This window comes from Mustela lutreola, chromosome 1 (genome assembly GCF_030435805.1).
Source record: "Mustela lutreola isolate mMusLut2 chromosome 1, mMusLut2.pri, whole genome shotgun sequence".
Lineage (NCBI taxonomy): Eukaryota > Metazoa > Chordata > Mammalia > Carnivora > Mustelidae > Mustela > Mustela lutreola.
Genome location: NC_081290.1, coordinates 206128482 through 206147488, shown reverse-complemented (window position 1 = coordinate 206147488; position 19007 = coordinate 206128482). Strand labels below are relative to the sequence as shown.

The window sequence follows — 19007 nt, the reverse complement described above, 5'->3', positions numbered from 1 at the left end:
TCCTCCTCTCTCTCTCTCTGCCTGCCTCTCTGCCTACTTGTGATCTCTCTCTGTCAAATAAATAAAATCTTAAAAAAAAAAAAAAAGCTAATAGAACTGCAAGGAAAAACAGATGAATCCACTATTATAGTTGGACACTTCAACATCTCTCTATCAGAAATGGATAGATCCACCAGGCATCATTCAACTGGATATCTATAAACTACATTCAATAGCAGCAGATTACACATTTGCAGACCCACATGGAACATTCACCAAGATAAACCACATTCTAGATCATAAAACACACTTTAACAAATTTGAAGAATAGAAATTATACAATGTCTGCTCTTAGACCACATGAAATTGAACTTTAAACAGAAAGACAACTGGGGGGCACCTGGCTGGCTCAGTGGGTTAAGTCTCTGCCTTCGGCTCAGGTCATGATCTCAGCATCCCGGGATCGAGGCCCATATTGGGCTCTCTACTCAGCAAGGAGCCTGCCTCCCCTGCTCTCTCTGCCTGCCTCTCTGCCTACTTGTGATCTCTCTCTCTCTGTGTCAAATAATTAAAATCTTAAAAAAAAAAAAAAAAAAGGAAGACAACTGGAAAATAAAACATGTAGAGATGGAGATTTTACAACATAGTTTTAAGTAACACCTAAGTCAAACAAAAAAATCTTGAAAAATTAAAAAAATTGAACTAAATAAAATGAGAATACAAGTTAGCAAAGTCTGTGGTATATAGTTATGTGTAAGCAATGCTTACAGGGAAATTTATGGCACTTATAAATATAGCATTAACTGTATATTTTTAAAAGAAGATCTAAAATTTATAATCATCAAAGCTTTCACCTTAGCAAATGAGAAAAAGAAGAGCAAATTAAGGTACTGAAAGTACAGAAAAATAACAAAAAATAGGTCAGAAATCAATGGCATTGAAAGCAGAAGTCAATAAAGAAAAAAAAAAGCTGGTTCTTTGAAAAGATCGATGAAATCAATATAAGCCTCCAGCCAGGCTAATTAAGAAGAGAGAGAATACAAATTACTAACATCAAAAATGAAAGAGGGATATCACTGCAGACCCTATAGACATTAAAAATAATAAAAGAATACTATGAACAACTCTATGCCCACAAATCTGATTACTGAAATGAAATGGACCAATGCCTTGAGATAAACAATCCGCCAAAACTCACACAAGACAGAGATGTAGTGAAAAGAAGAGCCATCTGTACTCCAATGTTTAGAGCAGCAATGGCCACGATCGCCAAACTGGAAAGAACCAAGCAGCCCTTCAACGGACAAATGGATAAGGAAGGTGTGGTCCATATACACTATGGAGTATTATGCCTCCATCAGAAAGGATGAATACCCAACTTTTGTAGCAACATGGACGGGACTGGAAGAGATTATGCTGCAATAAGTCAAGCAGAGAGAGTCAATTATCATATGGTTTCACTTATTTGTGGAGCATAACAAATAGCATGGAGGACATAGGGAGTCAGAGAGGAGAAGGGAGTTGGGGAAATGGGAAGGGGAGGTGAACCATGAGAGACTATGGACTCTGAAAAACAATCTGAGGGGTTTGAAGTGGCGGGGGGGTGGGACTTTGGGGTTTCAGGTGGTGGGTATTATAGAGGGCACGGATTGCATGGAGCACTGGGTGTGGTGAAAAAAATATTAATACTGTTATGCTGAAAATAAATTAAAAAATAAATTAAAAAAAAGAAGACATAAACAATCTGAATAGGCCTATATCTGTTAATGAAATTGAATCAACAATTAATAACTTTCCAACACAGCTGGCCATTCTAAGCACCATGGCCAGATGAGTTCACTGGTGAATTCTGCCAATCATTTATGGAAGAAATTATACCAATTCACCACAATCTTTTAAACAGAAACAGATGGAATGCTTCCTAATTCATTCTATGAGGCCAGCATTATCCTCATATAAAACCAAAGACAGTACCAGAAAACTACTTACTGAGATTTCTCATGAACATAGATGCAAAAATCCTCAACAAAATCTTGCAAATCAAATCCAAAAAAGTCGAAAAGAAGTGTACAACATGATCAATTGAGATTTATCTTAGGCTCATAAGATTGGTTCAATGTTTGAAAATTAATGTGTTGTATCACATTGACAAGCTAAAAAAGCAACATCACATGATCTTATCAGTAGTTGCAGAAAAAGCATTTGACAAAATCCAGTACTCACTCATGAACTAGAAATAGAAGTGAACTTACTCGACTTGACAAAAATAATCTACAAAAAAACTAAAAGTGATGTCATACCCAATGGTGAGAAACTAGAAGCTTTTCCATTAGACCAGGAACAAGACAAGAGTATCTCCCTTTACCATTCATTTTCAACACTGTTGTGGAAGTCCTACTAATGCAATAGAACAAAAAGAAGAAGTAAAAGGTATTCTCATTGGGAAGGAAGAAATAAACCTATCTTTGTAGGTAACATGATCTTCTATGTAGAAAACCCAAACAAAACAACTCCTGGAGCTAATATGCAATTATAGCAAAGCTGCAGGATATGAAGCTAATATATAAATGTCAGTCATTTTCTTATATATTAAAAATGAAAAAGTGGATTTTGTCAAATGCTTTTTCTGCATCAACTGAGAGGACCATGTGGTTCTTCTCTCTTCTCATATTAATTTGTTGTATCACATTGATTGATTTGCAAATGTTGAACCATCCCTGGAGCCCAGGGATGAATCCCACCTGGTCATGGTGGATAATCTTTTTAATGTGATGTTGGATCCTGTTGGCTAGGATCTTGTTGAGAATCTTAGCATCCATATTCATCAGTGATATTGGTCTGAAATTCTCCTTTTTGGTAGGGTCTTTGCCTGGTTTGGGGATCAGGGTAATGCTGGCTTCATAGAAAGAGGAAGTTTTCCTTCTGCTTCATTTTTTTTGAAACAGCTTCAGGAGAATAGGTGCTATTTCTTCTTTGAAAGTTTGATAGAATTCCCGAGGGAATCCGTCAGGTCTTGGGCTCTTGTTTTTTGGGAGGTTTTTGATCACTGCTTCAATCTCGTTTCTAGATATCGGTCTATTCAGGTTGTCGATTTCTTCCTGGTTCAGTTTTGGTAGTTTATAGTTTTCCAGGAATGCATCCATTAGAGAGTCAATTATCATATGGTTTCACTTATTTGTGGAGCATAACAAATATAATGGAGGACAAGGGGTGTTAGAGAGGAGAAGGGAGTTGGGGTAAATTGGAAGGGGAAGTGAATCATGAGAGACTATGGGCTCTGAAAAACAATCTGAGGGGTTTGAAGTGGTTGGGGGGGTTGGAGGTCGGGGTACCAGGTGGTGGGTATTATAGAGGGCATGGACTGCATGGAGCACTGGTTGTGGTGAAAAAATAATGAATACTGTTTTTCTGAAAATAAATAAATCAATTTAATAAAGAAAATGAACAAGTGGCATTTGAAATTTAAAACACTATCATTTATATTAGCACTCTAAAAATGAAGTACTTAAGTATAAATATAACCAGATATGTACAATAGGAGGAAAATCACAAAATTGTAATTAATGAGGTGTGCCTGGGTGGCTCAGTTGGTTAAGCAACCACCTTTGGCTCAGGTTATGATCTCAGAGTCCTGGGAATGAGTCCCTCTTCAGATTCTCTGCTCTGCAGAGAACCTGCGTCTCCCTCTCCTCCTGCGTGCCCCTCCCCCTGCTTGTGCTCTCTCTCTCTGTGTCAAATAAATAAATAAAATCTTTAAAAAAACCTCTGATTAATGAAATAAAATAACTAAATAAATGGAGCAATATTCCATGCTTGTGGATGGGAAGATTCAATATTGCCAAGACACGAGTTTTTCCCAATATGATCTACAGATTCAATACAATGCCAATTAAAACCCCAGGAAATTATTTCCTGGTTATTGACAAACAATTTAAAGTTCATATGTAGACATAAAAGCCCCAGAATATTCAACACAATATTGGAGTTGGAGGACTGATATACCTGACTTCAAGACTTACTATAAATTTATAGCAATCAAAACAGTGCAATCTTGGTGAAAGAACAGACAAATAGATCAATGTAACAGAATAGAAAGCCCTAGAAATAGACTCATGTAAATATAGTCAAAGTAGCAAAGCGAATACAATGGAGTAAAAACTATCTCTTCAACAAATAGTCTTGAAACAACTGGACATCCACATGCAACAAAGTGAATCTAAACACAGACAGGGGTGCCTGGGTGGCTCAGTTGGTTAAAGCCTCTGCCTTCATCTCAGGTCATGATCTCAGGGTCCTGGGATCAAGCCCCATATCAGGCTTTCTGCTTAGCAGGGAGTCTGCTTTCTCCTCTCTGCTTACATGTGATCTCTATCTGTTAAATAAATAAATAAAATCTTAAAAAAAAAAAAAAAAAGATAAATCCAGACTTTACACTCTTCATAAACATTAACTCAAAATGGATCACAGACTTAAATATAAGATGCAAAATTATAAAGGTCCAAAGAGATAACATAGGAGCAAATCTAGATTACCTTGAGTTCGTTAATGATTCTTTAGATACAAAATTAAAGTCATGATTCATGAAGAAATAGAAAGCCTGAACAGACCCATAACCAGTAAGGAGATTGAAACAGTCATTAAAAAACTCCAAACAAACAAAAGCCCAGGGCCAGACGGCTTCCCGGGGGAATTCTACCAAACATTTAAAGAAGAACTAATTCCTATTCTCCTAAAACTGTTCCAAAAAAATAGAAATGGAAGGAAAACTTCCAAACTCATTTTATGAGGCCAGCATCACCTTGATCCCAAAACCAGACAAGGATCCCATCAAAAAAGAGAGCTATAGACCAATATCCTTGATGAACACAGATGCGAAAATACTCAACAAAATACTAGCCAATAGGATTCAACAGTACATTAAAAGGATTATTCACCACGACCAAGTAGGATTTATTCCAGGGCTGCAAGGTTGGTTCAACATCCGCAAATCAGTCAATGTGATACAACACATCAATAAAAGAAAGAACAAGAACCATATGATACTCTCAATAGATGCTGAAAAAGCATTTGACAAAGTACAACATCGCTTCCTGATCAAAACTCTTCAAAGTGTAGGGATAGAGGGCACATACCTCAATATCATCAAAGCCATCTATGAAAAACCCACCGCAAATATCATTCTCAATGGAGAAAAACTGAAAGCTTTTCCGCTAAGGTCAGGAACACGGCAGGGATGTCCATTATCACCACTGCTATTCAACATAGTACTAGAGGTCCTAGCCTCAGCAATCAGACAACAAAAGGAAATTAAAGGCATCCAAATTGGCAAACAAGAAGTCAAATTATCACTCTTCGCAGATGATATGATACTATATGTGGAAAACCCAAAAGACTCCACTCCAAAACTGCTAGAACTTGTACAGGAATTCAGTAAAGTGTCAGGATATAAAATAAATGCACAGAAATCAGTTGCATTTCTCTACACCAACAGCAAGACAGAAGAAAGAGAAATTAAGGAGTCAATCCCATTTACAATTGCATCCAAAACCATAAGATACCTAGGAATAAACCTAACCAAAGAGACACAGAATCTATACTCAGAAAACTATAAAGTACTCATGAAAGAAATTGAGGAAGACACAAAGAAATGGAAAAATGTTCCATGCTCCTGGATTGGAAGAATAAATATTGTGAAAATGTCTATGCTACCTAAAGCAATCTACACATTTAATGCAATTCCTATCAAAGTACCATCCATCTTTTTCAAAGAAATGGAACAAATAATTCTAAAATTTATATGGAACCAGAAAAGACCTCGAATAGCCAAAGGGATATTGAAAAAGAAAGCCAACGTTGGTGGCATCACAATTCCGGACTTCAAGCTCTATTACAAAGCTGTCATCATCAAGACAGCATGGTACTGGCACAAAAACAGACACATAGATCAATGGAACAGAATAGAGAGCCCAGAAATAGACCCTCAACTCTATGGCCAACTAATCTTCGACAAAGCAGGAAGGAATGTCCAATGGAAAAAAGACAGCCTCTTCAATAAATGGTGCTGGGAAAATTGGACAGCCACATGCAGAAAAATGAAATTGGACCATTTCCTTACACCACACACAAAAATAGACTCAAAATGGATGAAGGACCTCAATGTGCGAAAGGAATCCATCAAAATCCTTGAGGAGAACACAGGCAGCAACCTCTTCAACCTCAGCCGCAGCAACATCTTCCTAGGAACAACGCCAAAGGCAAGGGAAGCAAGGGCAAAAATGAACTATTGGGATTTCATCAAGATCAAAAGCTTTTGCACAGCAAAGGAAACAGTTAACAAAATCAAAAGACAACTGACAGAATGTGAGAAGATATTTGCAAATGACATATCAGATAAAGGACTAGTGTCCAGAATCTATAAAGAACTTAGCAAACTCAACACCCAAAGAACAAATAATCCAATCAAGAAATGGGCAGAGGACATGAACAGACATTTCTGCAAAGAAGACATCCAGATGGCCAACAGACACATGAAAAAGTGCTCCATATCACTCGGCATCAGGGAAATACAAATCAAAACCACAATGCGATATCACGTCACACCAGTCAGAATGGCTAAAATCAACAAGTCAGGAAATGACAGATGCTGGCGAGGATGCGGAGAAAGGGGAACCCTCCTCCACTGTTGGTGGGAATGCAAGCTGGTGCAGCCACTCTGGAAAACAGCATGGAGGTTCCTCAAAATGTTGAAAATAGAACTGCCCTATGACCCAGCAATTGCACTATTGGGTATTTACCCTAAAGATACAAACGTAGTGATCCAAAGGGGCACATGCACCCGAATGTTTATAGCAGCAATGTCCACAATAGCCAAACTATGGAAAGAACCTAGATGTCCATCAACAGATGAATGGATCAAGAAGATGTGGTATATATACACAATGGAATACTATGTAGCCATCAAAAGAAATGAAATCTTGCCATTTGCGACAACATGGATGGAACTGGAGCGTATCATGCTTAGTGAAATAAGTCAAGCAGAGAAAGACAACTATCATATGATCTCCCTGATATGAGGAAGTGGTGATGCAACATGGGGGCTTAAGTGGGTAGGAGAAGAATCAATGAAACAAGATGGGATTGGGAGGGAGACAAACCATAAGTGACTCTTAATCTCACAAAACAAACTGAGGGTTGTTGGGGGGAGGGGGTTTGGGAGAAGGGGGTGGTATTATGGACATTGGGGAGGGTATGTGCTTTGGTGAGTGCTGTGAAGTGTGTAAACCTGGTGATTCACAGACCTGTACCCCTGGGGATAAAAATATATGTCTATAAAAAATAAAAATAAATAAATAAATAAATAAATAAAATATTTAAAAATATAAAGAAGAAAAAAAAATTCATGATTCATGAAAGAACTGAGAAACTGCATTTCATTAAAAGTAAAATTTTTTGCTATGCAAAAGACATTGTCTAAAAAGACACAGAGTGGGAGGAAATATTTGCAAAAGACATTTCTAATAAATAAATATATAAAGAATATATAAGAACACAAGAATAAGAACCTAGTCCTCCACATACCTAGGATAAAAATGAAACTAATAATGTAGTATAATCACAAGTCCATCAATACTGATTTAAACAAGTGTCTTCCAAATAATGTTCCATTATATTAAAAAACAGGTAAAGGACCTTAATGGGCTTCTCACCAAAGATACATGGATGGCAAATAAGTATATGGAAATATGCTCCACATCATATCTCATCAGGGAAATGCAAATTAAAACAATGAGATGTTACTATACACCTATTAGAATGGTCAAATCCAGAACACAGACAATACCAAATGATAGCAAAGACACAGAGTGTCAAGAATTTTCATTCATTGCTGGTGGGAATGCAACATAGCATAGTCACTTTGGAAGACAGTTTGAAGATCTCTTACAAAATTAAACATCTATAAAATGTAGCAATCAAACTCCTTGATATTTACCCAAAGGAAAAAAAAAAGTATGTCCCTGCAAAAACCTGCTCATGGATCATTATAGCAGCTTTCTTCATAACTGTAAAAACTTGGAAGCGACTAAAATATATTTCAGCAGGTGAATGGATAAACTGTGCTACATACAGACAGTGCTATATTATTCAGAACTCAAAGGAAATGAGATATCAAGCCATGAAAAGACATAGAGGAAAATTAAATGCATATAACTAAGTGAAACTATATGGCATTCTGGAAAAGGCAAAACACCAGAAAGAGTAAATAGATTACTGATTGCCAGGGCTTTGGGGGCAGATAAGAATGAATAAATGGAACATAGGATTTTTAGGGTAGTGAAACTACTCTGTATGATACCATAACTATGGATACATTTTATTGTATATTTATTCAAACCCATAGAATGTATAATACCAAGAGCAAACCTTAATGAAAACTATGGATTTGGGGTGATTATTTAGTGTTCATAATTGAAGTACATTCATCAACTGTAACAAAAAATGTACCACCCTAATAGAGGATGTTAATAATAGGGAAGGCTACGTCTGGGCAAGAAGTATATGGGAAAACTCTATACATCCCTCTTGATTTTGCTGTAACTCTAAAATTGTTCTTAAAATTATATAATATTTAAATGAATTTGAATGTTCATTATTTCTCTTCTGGAAGGCATGGCAGGGAGAATATGCTACCAGATCAGTTTATTTTTAGTCTCTGACACCAACTCTATTCAACTTTTGAAAGAAATATTTTATGCATAAAATATTTCATTTCTATCCAGTTTCTTCTGTGGTCTACTTATGATGGTGTCTTTCTAAATCTAAAAGGTATTTCCTATCATCTCCAGCTTCTGATAAAGGGGTCAATTCTCTAGTTTTCCAGGCATTGCTTAAACTATTCACTTAGCACATCTATAATTCATTGTTTAAATGCAATCGATAGAGTGCTCCTTGCCTACACTACATTATAAACTCCACTAGGGCTGCAGTTCCATTTCACTGCTTTTTCAACTAGTACCAAGCATAATGCTTAGCATACAGAAAGCTTTCAATAAATACTTTGGTGTAGAAAATGGTCACCAGGGGCTGGGAAATAGTGAGAGGTTGCTAAAAGGGTACAAATTTTTAAGATGAATAGGTCTGAAGATATAATATATAACATGGTGACTAGTTGAAAACAGTGTATTATATGACTAAAATTTGGTAAGAGAGTAAAATTTAAATATTCTTGCCAAAAAGAAAAAAAAAAGTAAGTGAGGCTATGAACGTGTTAATTAACTTGATAGGGGAATCCTTTTACCGTATGTAACAAATCCTCATGTTAAATATCTCACAGTTTTATTTGTCAATTATACCTCCACATACCTAGAATAAAAATGAAACTAATAATGTAGTATAATCACAAATCCATCAATACTGACTTAAACAAGTGTCTTCTAAATAATGTTCCATTATATTATAATATTTCCCTACCCATATTCCATCAGATTTATTCACTACAAATGGTGTTACAGTAAAAAGCATCCAAAGAATAAGAGCTTGGCATCATCAGTTATGATGATTTAGAAAAAAATTACTGAATATCTAGTATATATTCATAGCACCAAGCTAGTCACAGTACATGCACAGAAAAGCCAATGAGAAATAATTTTTGCTTCTTACTACAAAGTCATGGCCTGCATTTATAGAACTGGTTGTGTCGTTATGTCTTCATCTCCTTGAAAGGTATTAAGGCAATTCCTGACCACTTCCTGGTTCATTCCAAGTCTTAGTAAAGTAATACACAGGGCTAGTCAACCAATTGCTTTTGGCTAATTCATTTTCTTAGGTTAAGAGAGGCCTTCTCTTCCTACCCTAAACACTCACTTTTTGAGTGGTTTCTGACCTCTCCCCTCCCCTCTCTTCCCCTCTCCTCACCTATCCTTTTCTTTCCTGCCTCTTCTCTCTTCTCTCATACCAAGAGATCCAGTTTTCCTGGGTGACTCATTTACAGGCTTTATGGTCTCTCACTCTCAACTTGGAGGAGAAGTAAAGAAACTGGCTCTTGGTCCTTGACTGTTTTTTCTCATAGCTGTCCTAAAGGTGAAGTTAGTATCATCCATTAATTTATATCACACACCTTTATTCAATCTTCATCTTGCAATTTCCTTTAGGATTCACTTTTACCTCCTAGATGTTTTGGCTCACATTTTTTTCTTTCGACCTACTATTGTTTTTCTTTGAAATTTAAACAGAATTTCCTCTTAAGAGAAATGTAGTATAATTGAGAGAAATGTTGCACAGGTTCTGGAATCACACTACTTGGGTTTGAATCCTCATTCTACCACTTCCTAACTGTGATTAAGGCAATTTAACGTCTCTGGATCTTAGTTTCCTTATTGGTAAATTGAAAATACAATGATTATAAAGATTATAAGGATTAAAGAAATTAAAACATCCATAAAACACTTAGTTACTGGTATGTAGAAAGTACTCAAAAATGCGATTATCATTTTTTAAAAGATTATATTTATTTATTTGAGAAAGAGAGAGAGAGAGAGGCCAAGCATAAGCAGAAGGAATGGTAGAGAAAGAGGGAGAAACAGGTTTCCCACTGAGCAGGGACCTAGGCATGGGGCTTGATCCCAGGATCCTGAAGGCAGACACTTAATTGACTGAGTCACCCAGACACCCTGCTATGACCATTACTATGCCTGGTAAAAGTATTTATATATAAATATATATTTTTTATTTTTAAAGATTTTATTTATTTATTTGACAGACAGAAATTACAAGTAGGCAGAGAGACAGGCAGAGAGAGAGGAAGGGAAGCAGGCTTCCTGCCAAGCAGAGAACCTGATGTGGGCCTCCATCACAGGACCCTGGGATCATGACCTGAGCCAAAGACAGAGGCTTTAACCCACTGAGCCACCCAGGTGCTCCCAAAATATCTATATTTTTGACCATTGACTTTCAACTTCTGAACATATTGGCATCCATACATAGTTCTACCTTAAACTACCCCTACTTTAGATTTCACACTTATTTCTCTCCAACTCTTAAAGTCCTTCTACTCATCTTTCTTAGTCATGAAAATTCCCAGAAACTTCTATTATCTTAAATCACTGATTTTTATCCAAACTCATTCAAACACTGGCAATTAAACTTCCTAACCTTTAATTTTAATGATTTCCAAATATAATTCTTCAAGTCCTAGTCAAATCTTAATCTTTTCACTCCTCCTTGGACATATACACTTAAAGGCCCTCCTCAATACCCAGAGATCAATAACCTTACTTCTCCTTTAGGAACAAAATGAAATTCATATTTTCCATGAAGTCTTCTCCTATCATTATAGAATACGCACATTCCATTAACTTCCCCCTTCCTAAACACACTAATTCACAAACCACACAAATCCTAACTACTTTACAGATTTGCTTACCTATCTGAGCATTCACTGAGAATCTTTATTTTATATGCAAAAAGGCCTTACATATATATTACCTGCTCAGCACTATCAAAAGTTCCTTGACCGAAGTGACACCATTGAAATTGACAATATGCTAGGCATTTGTTTCAAAACTTTGCATGTATTAACTCACTTAATCTTTATAACCACCCTGAGGGGTAGCTATTGTTATCCTCAATTTATTTCTAAGGCAAAGAGAGGTGAAATCAAGGGAAGAATATCTTTGTCACAGATCTAAATATAAGAGGTATAAAATAAGTGCTAAATAGGGACACCTGGGTGGCACAGTTGGTTAAATGGCTGCCTTTGGCTCAGGTCATGACCCCAGGGTCCTGGGATCAAGCTCTGCATTGGAGCCCTTCATCAGTCTCCTTGCTCAGTGAGGAGCCTGCTTCTCCCTTGCCTGCTGCTCCTCCTGTGTGCTTGCTCTCTCTCTCTCTCTTTCTGTGTCAAATAAAATCTTTAAAAATTTTTAAATTAAAAAAAAATGCTGAATGAATGGAATTCCTCACGCAGTTTTTGTAATCTTGCTTTAATTTCACGAATGACTTATAAACCTCTACCTTGACTTCCTTTATAAATATTGCCAAGTAAAGGTACTTCATATCTACTACTCAAGACTAAAACAGAATCATGCCAACAGTAGTGGTCTTACAAATGCTTTCCAAGAGTACATTTGGGAAGACATTTTATGTGGTTCTGGATACTATTTTAATACTATAAAAACATTTGTATTTTAGTTAGGGTGCTCTTGGTTCTATATGCACAGTTTAAAGTAACTTCCGAAAATTAAGTAGCATTCATCAAATATTTATGTGTGCCCACCCTCTCTGATTTATGAACATTGCAATGAAAGAGTATCTAACCTATGGTGATTAAGAATTAGTTACTGACTAGTTGTGTGCTCTTTGGAAATTCAAATTTATGTCTTTGGGACATGCTTACCTATAAAGCGATGGAGCTGGGCTAGAAAAAAAAAGACTGGATTTCAAGCAGGGGATTCTACAGGAATCATCCACTTATAAAAATTAGACTACCCTAAGGAGGCTGTAAAAATGAAGGGAATCAAATTAATGTCAAAAGGAATGTTCAAAAATCCAGACATAAAGTTACATGGAAATAGTAACTCCAATTATGTGCTGGAGAATCTACTCTTCCACACAAAGAATGCCTACTTGTAACTATGACTAAATAATGTCAATAGGAAAGTTAGGGCCATTACCAGTTGTGTCCCATTTTCTCATGTAGCCCCTTTTATATATACAAATATATATTTGTAATATAATACAAAATACAAATATGTATTTGTAATAAATTATATTATACACATACATAATATATTATAATATATAATTTATATATTATATAATATATTAGTTATAATATATTATATATAATATATTTGTATGCATATTTTAATATATATGTGCATATTTAATATATATATTCCTTTGTGGAAAAATCATGTTCTGGATAAATACAAAACAGATATTCTTTAAGAATGATTAGTTTAAGTAGTTTACAAATATTACTAATAACTGGTTGGGAATCATTTTTACCAAAAAGGTATAATAGTTGTAAAGAATCACCTGTTAGGCAGCTACAAGAATAGTGAATTTAGAATGTCTTTTCGGTCATATTCTTTTGGTATATATTAAATATACACATCAAACTCCTTTGAAAGTTCCCTTAAGGTAAAAGTTGCTCATGCGTTCCTTTCCTACTTTTAAATAGAAGGTTCTTGAAATTAAAAAACAAAAACAAGAACAAAACTCACAAACACGGAACAAAAAAGCAGGTAATCAGATTTTTGGTTCTTATCTAGGTGTGATCTCTGCACTCCAGAGGGAACCCTAAGCTCATTTCAGCTTAGTTCAAGTCCAAAATACATTATGTAAGTCAATTCAAAATCATTAGATAATTATCATTAGATAAATAAGTCATTTAGATCATTTTAAAAATATAAAGGTCTTATAGTAAAATACTTCTTCAGAGATTGTTATTGTGCTCAAATTTTTCATTTGCTTTGAACTGTTTATTCCTATCCCCTTATAAAAATATACCAAACAAAAAAGAGAATTTTAAAAATTTGTTTAGAATTACCATTATTTAAATATTACATACATATGAATGTAGAGAAAAGGCAAAATTGTGTAGAAAATTTGTATCTGCATCACATATATATATGCACACACATATAAGTACATATACATAATTTCAATGACTTTTACAATTTTTCTTTTGATCAAAATTTTAAATGTAGTACATATCACATATAATAGAAATATAAAAATACAATTACAGTGAAGTTGTTTCTTTAAAGCTAAATAGGTAATGAACAATAGCAGCATTGCCCCAAGATTAGTACAATTTGAGTCTAATATTAAAAGTGCTAGCCAAAGAGTATGCAATTATAATATCTAATCACATTCAATTTTGAGTATTAAATGAAAGCATATTGTTAAAACATAGTCGTATAGGGGCGCCTGTGTGGTTCAGTGGGTTAAAGCCTCTGCCTTCATCTCAGGTCATGATCCCAGGGTCCTTGGATCCAGCCCCATATCAGGCTCTCTGCTCAGCAGGGAGCCTGCTTCCCCCCTCTCTCTGCCTGCCTCTCTGCCTACTTGCAATCTCTGTCTGTCAAATAAATAAATAAAATCTTAAAAAAAACCATAGTTATATATTTTAAGTTATATAGAAATATCACCATTTCTTAGAAGTAAGAGGTAAATAAAATCTAAAAAATAATAATCTCAGCTTACAGTTAAACCAATAATAAAGGATCAGGAGAAAGGAGCCTACCTTCCATTGCCCTTTTAAAGAAGACCTTACAGCTCCCACAGGTGAGGACACCATAATGACAGCCTGATGCTTCATCCCCACAGATTAAACAAATCTTCTGAGGTAATGACTCGAAGCTGTACTGTGGGCTCTGGCTGGCATCTGAATCCGGCCTTGAAATGCAAAACAAAGTACTCCATTTATTTTTAGGTGCACCACTAGCTACTTAAGTTTTCTTAACCGAATTGACACAGTGAAAGGGAATTTTCAAATAGAACTGTGTATATGCACCCTTGAAAGACATGCAAATTAAGTTTCCTGTACTGTTCCTGGATTCACCACATTTGCAAATTATTAATCAGTCATCAGCAGCACCAACATAAAAGAATAATATATAGTTTTATGTTTAAGAAAGCAAAGGTCCATTGGTTTTGTTTTAAAAAATATTTCTACAAAACTTCTTATATAGAATAATAAATTTACTTTGACAAATGAAATGTTATTTCCTTCCTGTAGCCTGGGTAACTATAAACATGGTTTTGTTTTAAGGTTGAATGGTACTTAGCAATGCTTTTGTTTTGAGTTTTTAACACAACCCTTAATGATTATTTACTCACACAAGTTTATGTGTTTGACGAGTTAAAGAATTGTTCAGGATATTGACACTATTTTGCTCATTCACAGCAATAAGATTCTAAAGCGAACATTCTTAGAAATTCCACTACTCCAGTATGTAAATCAAAATATTTTTGAAAACCTATGTGAAAAAAGTTGTAGCGAATCCGAAACAATATTGGTGTTTAAATTCATAATGTAAACATATTACACATAACTTTAGCCTTGAGATACGTATGAAAATTGAGCCATTAAATATCCCAACCCGTGAAGTTATGTTTTCAGTTCTGGATAAGCGACCATGTAACAAGTACCACCCCTCCCGGAGGATCCGTGCCTTAAAGTCTCTTCTCCAAGAAAGACATTCCCAGTAAATGTCCTAAGAAAATAACCATTTTATAAAGCCCCCAACTCGCCGCGCTTTTTCCGCTCCACTGGGCTACCGCTCACCTAGAGTGACGCTGCACATTTTAAATCAGGGCTAGTTTTGTCTCGAAATCTCGCAGATTTGAAAAGTTTAGAAAATATTTTTGAGGAGGCACGCTCCAAAAACGGCATATTATGCGCCCCCATTGTGTCCCTAAAATAGTATGGAGCTGAGAGAAGATAAAGGAAACCAAACTACCCTGTGCCCCGCCCCGACCACGCATCCTCTTGAGGCCATTCGAGTGAGCAGGACCCTGAGGGCCAGGAGCTGATGGCGACGAACTGGCTGGACCGCTATTCGCGAGACGCATAGGGCTCCCCACACCCCGCCCGGGGCCCTCACCTCAGGTAGTTGAGATAAGGCTGGTAGACCTGCGGCAAGCCTTCTTTGAGCACGGCGGCCTGGTAACCGAGCTGCGGGAGCCCGTTGAGGCTGAGCTGCGGGTAGAGCGCAGGGGCCACCCCTGCAGCGATAGCCGAAGCCGAGGTGGAGGCACTGTCCCGGGGCAGCAGGCACGCGCCTGCGCTTGGCGCCTTGCAGGGCGGCGGAGCAAACGGGCCCTGCTGCGGCGGCGTGTCCTCGGCTTTATACAAGATGCACTCCAGGGTCGACCCCGACGAGGACACCGAGGAGACAGAGACACTGGCGGGTGCGGCCGCCGTCACCGCCGCTTCCCCGGGTCTGGAGGATGGAGCTCGGGGAGGTAGCTGCTGCAGAGCCAGCGGCAAATCCGGGAAGACGGCGGGATTAGGACCGGTCATTAGGTACTGCCGCTGAGAGCGCGCAGCTGCCTCGGTGCCTTCCTCTTCCTCCTTGATCTTCAGGGCAGGCGGCTGGAAGTCGCCGTAAAGCGGGAACCCATCATCCTTGGGCTCCGCGTCGGGTGGGTATGCACAGTCGGAGAAGTCGCCGGCAGCTACCTGTGTGGACGAACCCGAGGGCGAGCCCCGCGGCGGGGCAAAGGTGCTGACAGCCGCAGCCCCGCCGTCATAGCTCTCTCCTTCCAGCAGCTGCCGGGTGCGGGCGGCCAGGAAAGCCGAGTTGAGGGGCAGAATGGGCACGTGTATAAAATCCATCATCGTGGTGGCCAGCGGGGAGCCCCCGGGCGCCGCTAGCGCCTCCTGCTCGGTCAGCGAGACCTTAGGCGCCAAGAAGCGGGAATCTTCCTTAGGGATCAGGGTGACTCCTCCTGAGGCCACCCCAGGAGAGGTGGCCGCAGCTCCTCCTGCAGCTGCCGTGCCTCCCACAGGCCGGGATTTGCCTTTCAGAGGTGGACCCACGGAACCCTCGGATTCAAAGCCATCCTCCTCCTCTACGTCCACCACAGCCGGCTGCGGTGCTGGTTTCACTGCGGCCCCCCGCCAAGGATGACTCCCAGAGGTCAGAGTCAACAGCTGCCGGGACGGTGACAGTCCCCTGGGCAGCACTTTATGGGCAGTTGCCGTCCCGGAGCTGTCGCCAGCCTTGCTCTCTGGCCGGCTCATGAGCGGGGATAACACACCCTGGGTGGTGGAGGCAACCCGGGGGTCTTCGGAAAGCTCGGAGCTAAACAGGCACCAAGGGCTAGTGGACTCACAGGCAGGAGGGCTGGCGTGGCTCTGCCCCGGGCCTGAGGGCTCCAGTAGCGTGTCCAAGACACTGTCCAGCAGCCCTCTGTCTTTTTCTGGGGTTCTAGAGTTGCCAACTTCTGCACCGCTTGCGGCTTCAACTCTGGTATGCGCCGCCTTCACGTCTGACAGCGGCTGCTGATCCTGAGTCTTCCGGTCCGGGTCCTGTCCCTGACTGGGCGGAGGGAAGAGCAGCCCGTCCAAGGAGATAGGTATGGCCGAAACTACAGGCGAGGCGTCCGAGGTCTGACTCGCCTGGAAGGAGCCAGCGTCCCGGCGTCCCGACAGAGCCAATCCGACCCGTGTTGGGGAGGGCGCGCCGCCCGCCAAGTGAGGAGCCTGGGAATCCTTTGCCTTAGGCTCTGTCATGATGACCTGAACTCCCCTTTTCTCCTCCCCTGTCTCGAAGGAGGAGGGTTAGGGGAAGGAGGAGGGGGTATGGGAAATGTAGGAGAAGCGGGAGGAGAAAATTGTAATTGAATTTGGCTGTTCTCGGTTGGGGCGGGGTGGGGGATCTCCACCTCTCGGGTCGGAATGGGGCGGCGCTGGTCAGCTACTGCCTTTGCCCTCCATCTGGTGGTCAGGGGAAGGGCGGCAGTTTAGTCCCTGAGTCAGGTGGGGAGAGCAGAAGAAGGTTGTCCCTCCTAGCTGGGAGAGTTCTCCGACTTCAGTCCCAGGACCCGAGGCGCAGAATACTCACAATTCCAGCACTCGAGTGGCGGAGGCTTCGAAAGCAATTATATACGCGGCTCTCTCTCCGGATTTTTTCTCCGGCTTCCACGCGGAGCTTGTCTCGTAGCTCCCAATCCCTGACAGCGTTCCACTTTCCTTCTCATTAAAACCCTGGAACTACTTGGACTTCTCGCTACAGCCCATTCTCAATAATAGTCGGGTTTCTGCCTGCTCCCAATAAATAGCGGGCGACAATCATCCCTGGAGCTCTCACGTTTCTTGGTAGCTCAGAAGGAAACTGTACTTACATATTTCACTTAAGTGCCGAGTGAAACTAGTTCGCATTGAGAATGTGTACGGCTTACACACCGTATCATCGAATACAAATAATACAAAGCTTAACTCGAGTAATGACAGCTGTAGACTGGCCCCACAGCTTTCTAGTGACGCCTCCTCCCTCTCGGGATGCCCCGCCCAAAGCCCCTCCCTACACGGATGACGCACCCGAACTGAAATTCTGGAGTTGGTATCCCCACCCGCTAGTCTGAATTCCACCCTGAATGGCAGGTGCTGAGGGATGGAACTTCGTAAATATTAATATTAAGATATTGTACTACGAATTAAGAATCATGCTCAATCTAACTGGAAAAACGAAGGGATTCTTTCAGGATTTCAGTTTTGTAAAGATTTTAACATCGAGAAAGATACTTGACTATGTTATTGAATGAATATATCAAGAATGATCCTAAATAATATAAAAGAGACTCTCTGTTATAACTTCCATGAAAATGAGCGCTTTCAGATTTCTTTAATCCAACCAAGGTGCTCTACTCCTCTGGAACAGTCTTCAATGTGGCAGAGACATTTGGGAGTGGAAGTTTAGATAATGTGTGTCCTCCTTTGATTTGTCTAAGGAATTTATTCCAACTTTTATTAAATAGAACTTTAAGGAAAGTTTCCCTTAGCTCCAGTTTATATTCTGTGCTACATCGTAAGTCCCTCAATAGAGATGATGAAAAGTATTTTCTCCCTTCAGCATATTTATTCTTAAAAATAATTACCTTTGAGGTTTATTTTTTAAGTAGATGACCTCTTATTTTATAATATATTGTAGAGAGAGGGGGAGAGTATTGAAATATATTTGAGATACAGGATCATAAACTAACAGTCTCTGCTGACCCCAAGACCCACGTCCAAAATACACTGCATACCTCTTAACAGTCACTCCTCAATCCTCCCACCCTAAATCTACCAGCAGCTAGCCACAGTCACTTTCCTTCTCTGTGAATTTACCTATTCTGGGCATTTCATATCATATAAATGGACTTATACTGTATTTGCTCTTTTTTTGATGGCTTCTTTCACTTAGCATAGGGCTTTCAAGATTCAGCCATGTTGTAGCATGTATCAGTACTTCATTCCTTTCTAAATAATATTTCATTGTGTGGCCATATTGCATTTTATTTATCCATTTACTGGT

The 19007-nt window shown here is 39.1% G+C and overlaps 1 protein-coding gene across 1 annotated transcript in view; it reads right to left on the bottom strand.

Annotated features, from left to right (window-relative positions):
* PGR (progesterone receptor) overlaps positions 1–17610 on the bottom strand; it is a 101282-nt gene extending 83672 nt beyond the window's left edge. The window contains exons 1-2 of the mRNA XM_059185765.1: positions 15591–17610; positions 14228–14379 (exon numbers count right to left, since the gene is read on the bottom strand). Of these exons, the coding sequence (XP_059041748.1) occupies positions 14228–14379; positions 15591–17224 (1786 nt within the window). The 5' untranslated portion in view covers positions 17225–17610. The remainder of the gene's footprint in view (positions 1–14227; positions 14380–15590) is intronic.
* Positions 17611–19007: the final 1397 nt, after the last annotated feature.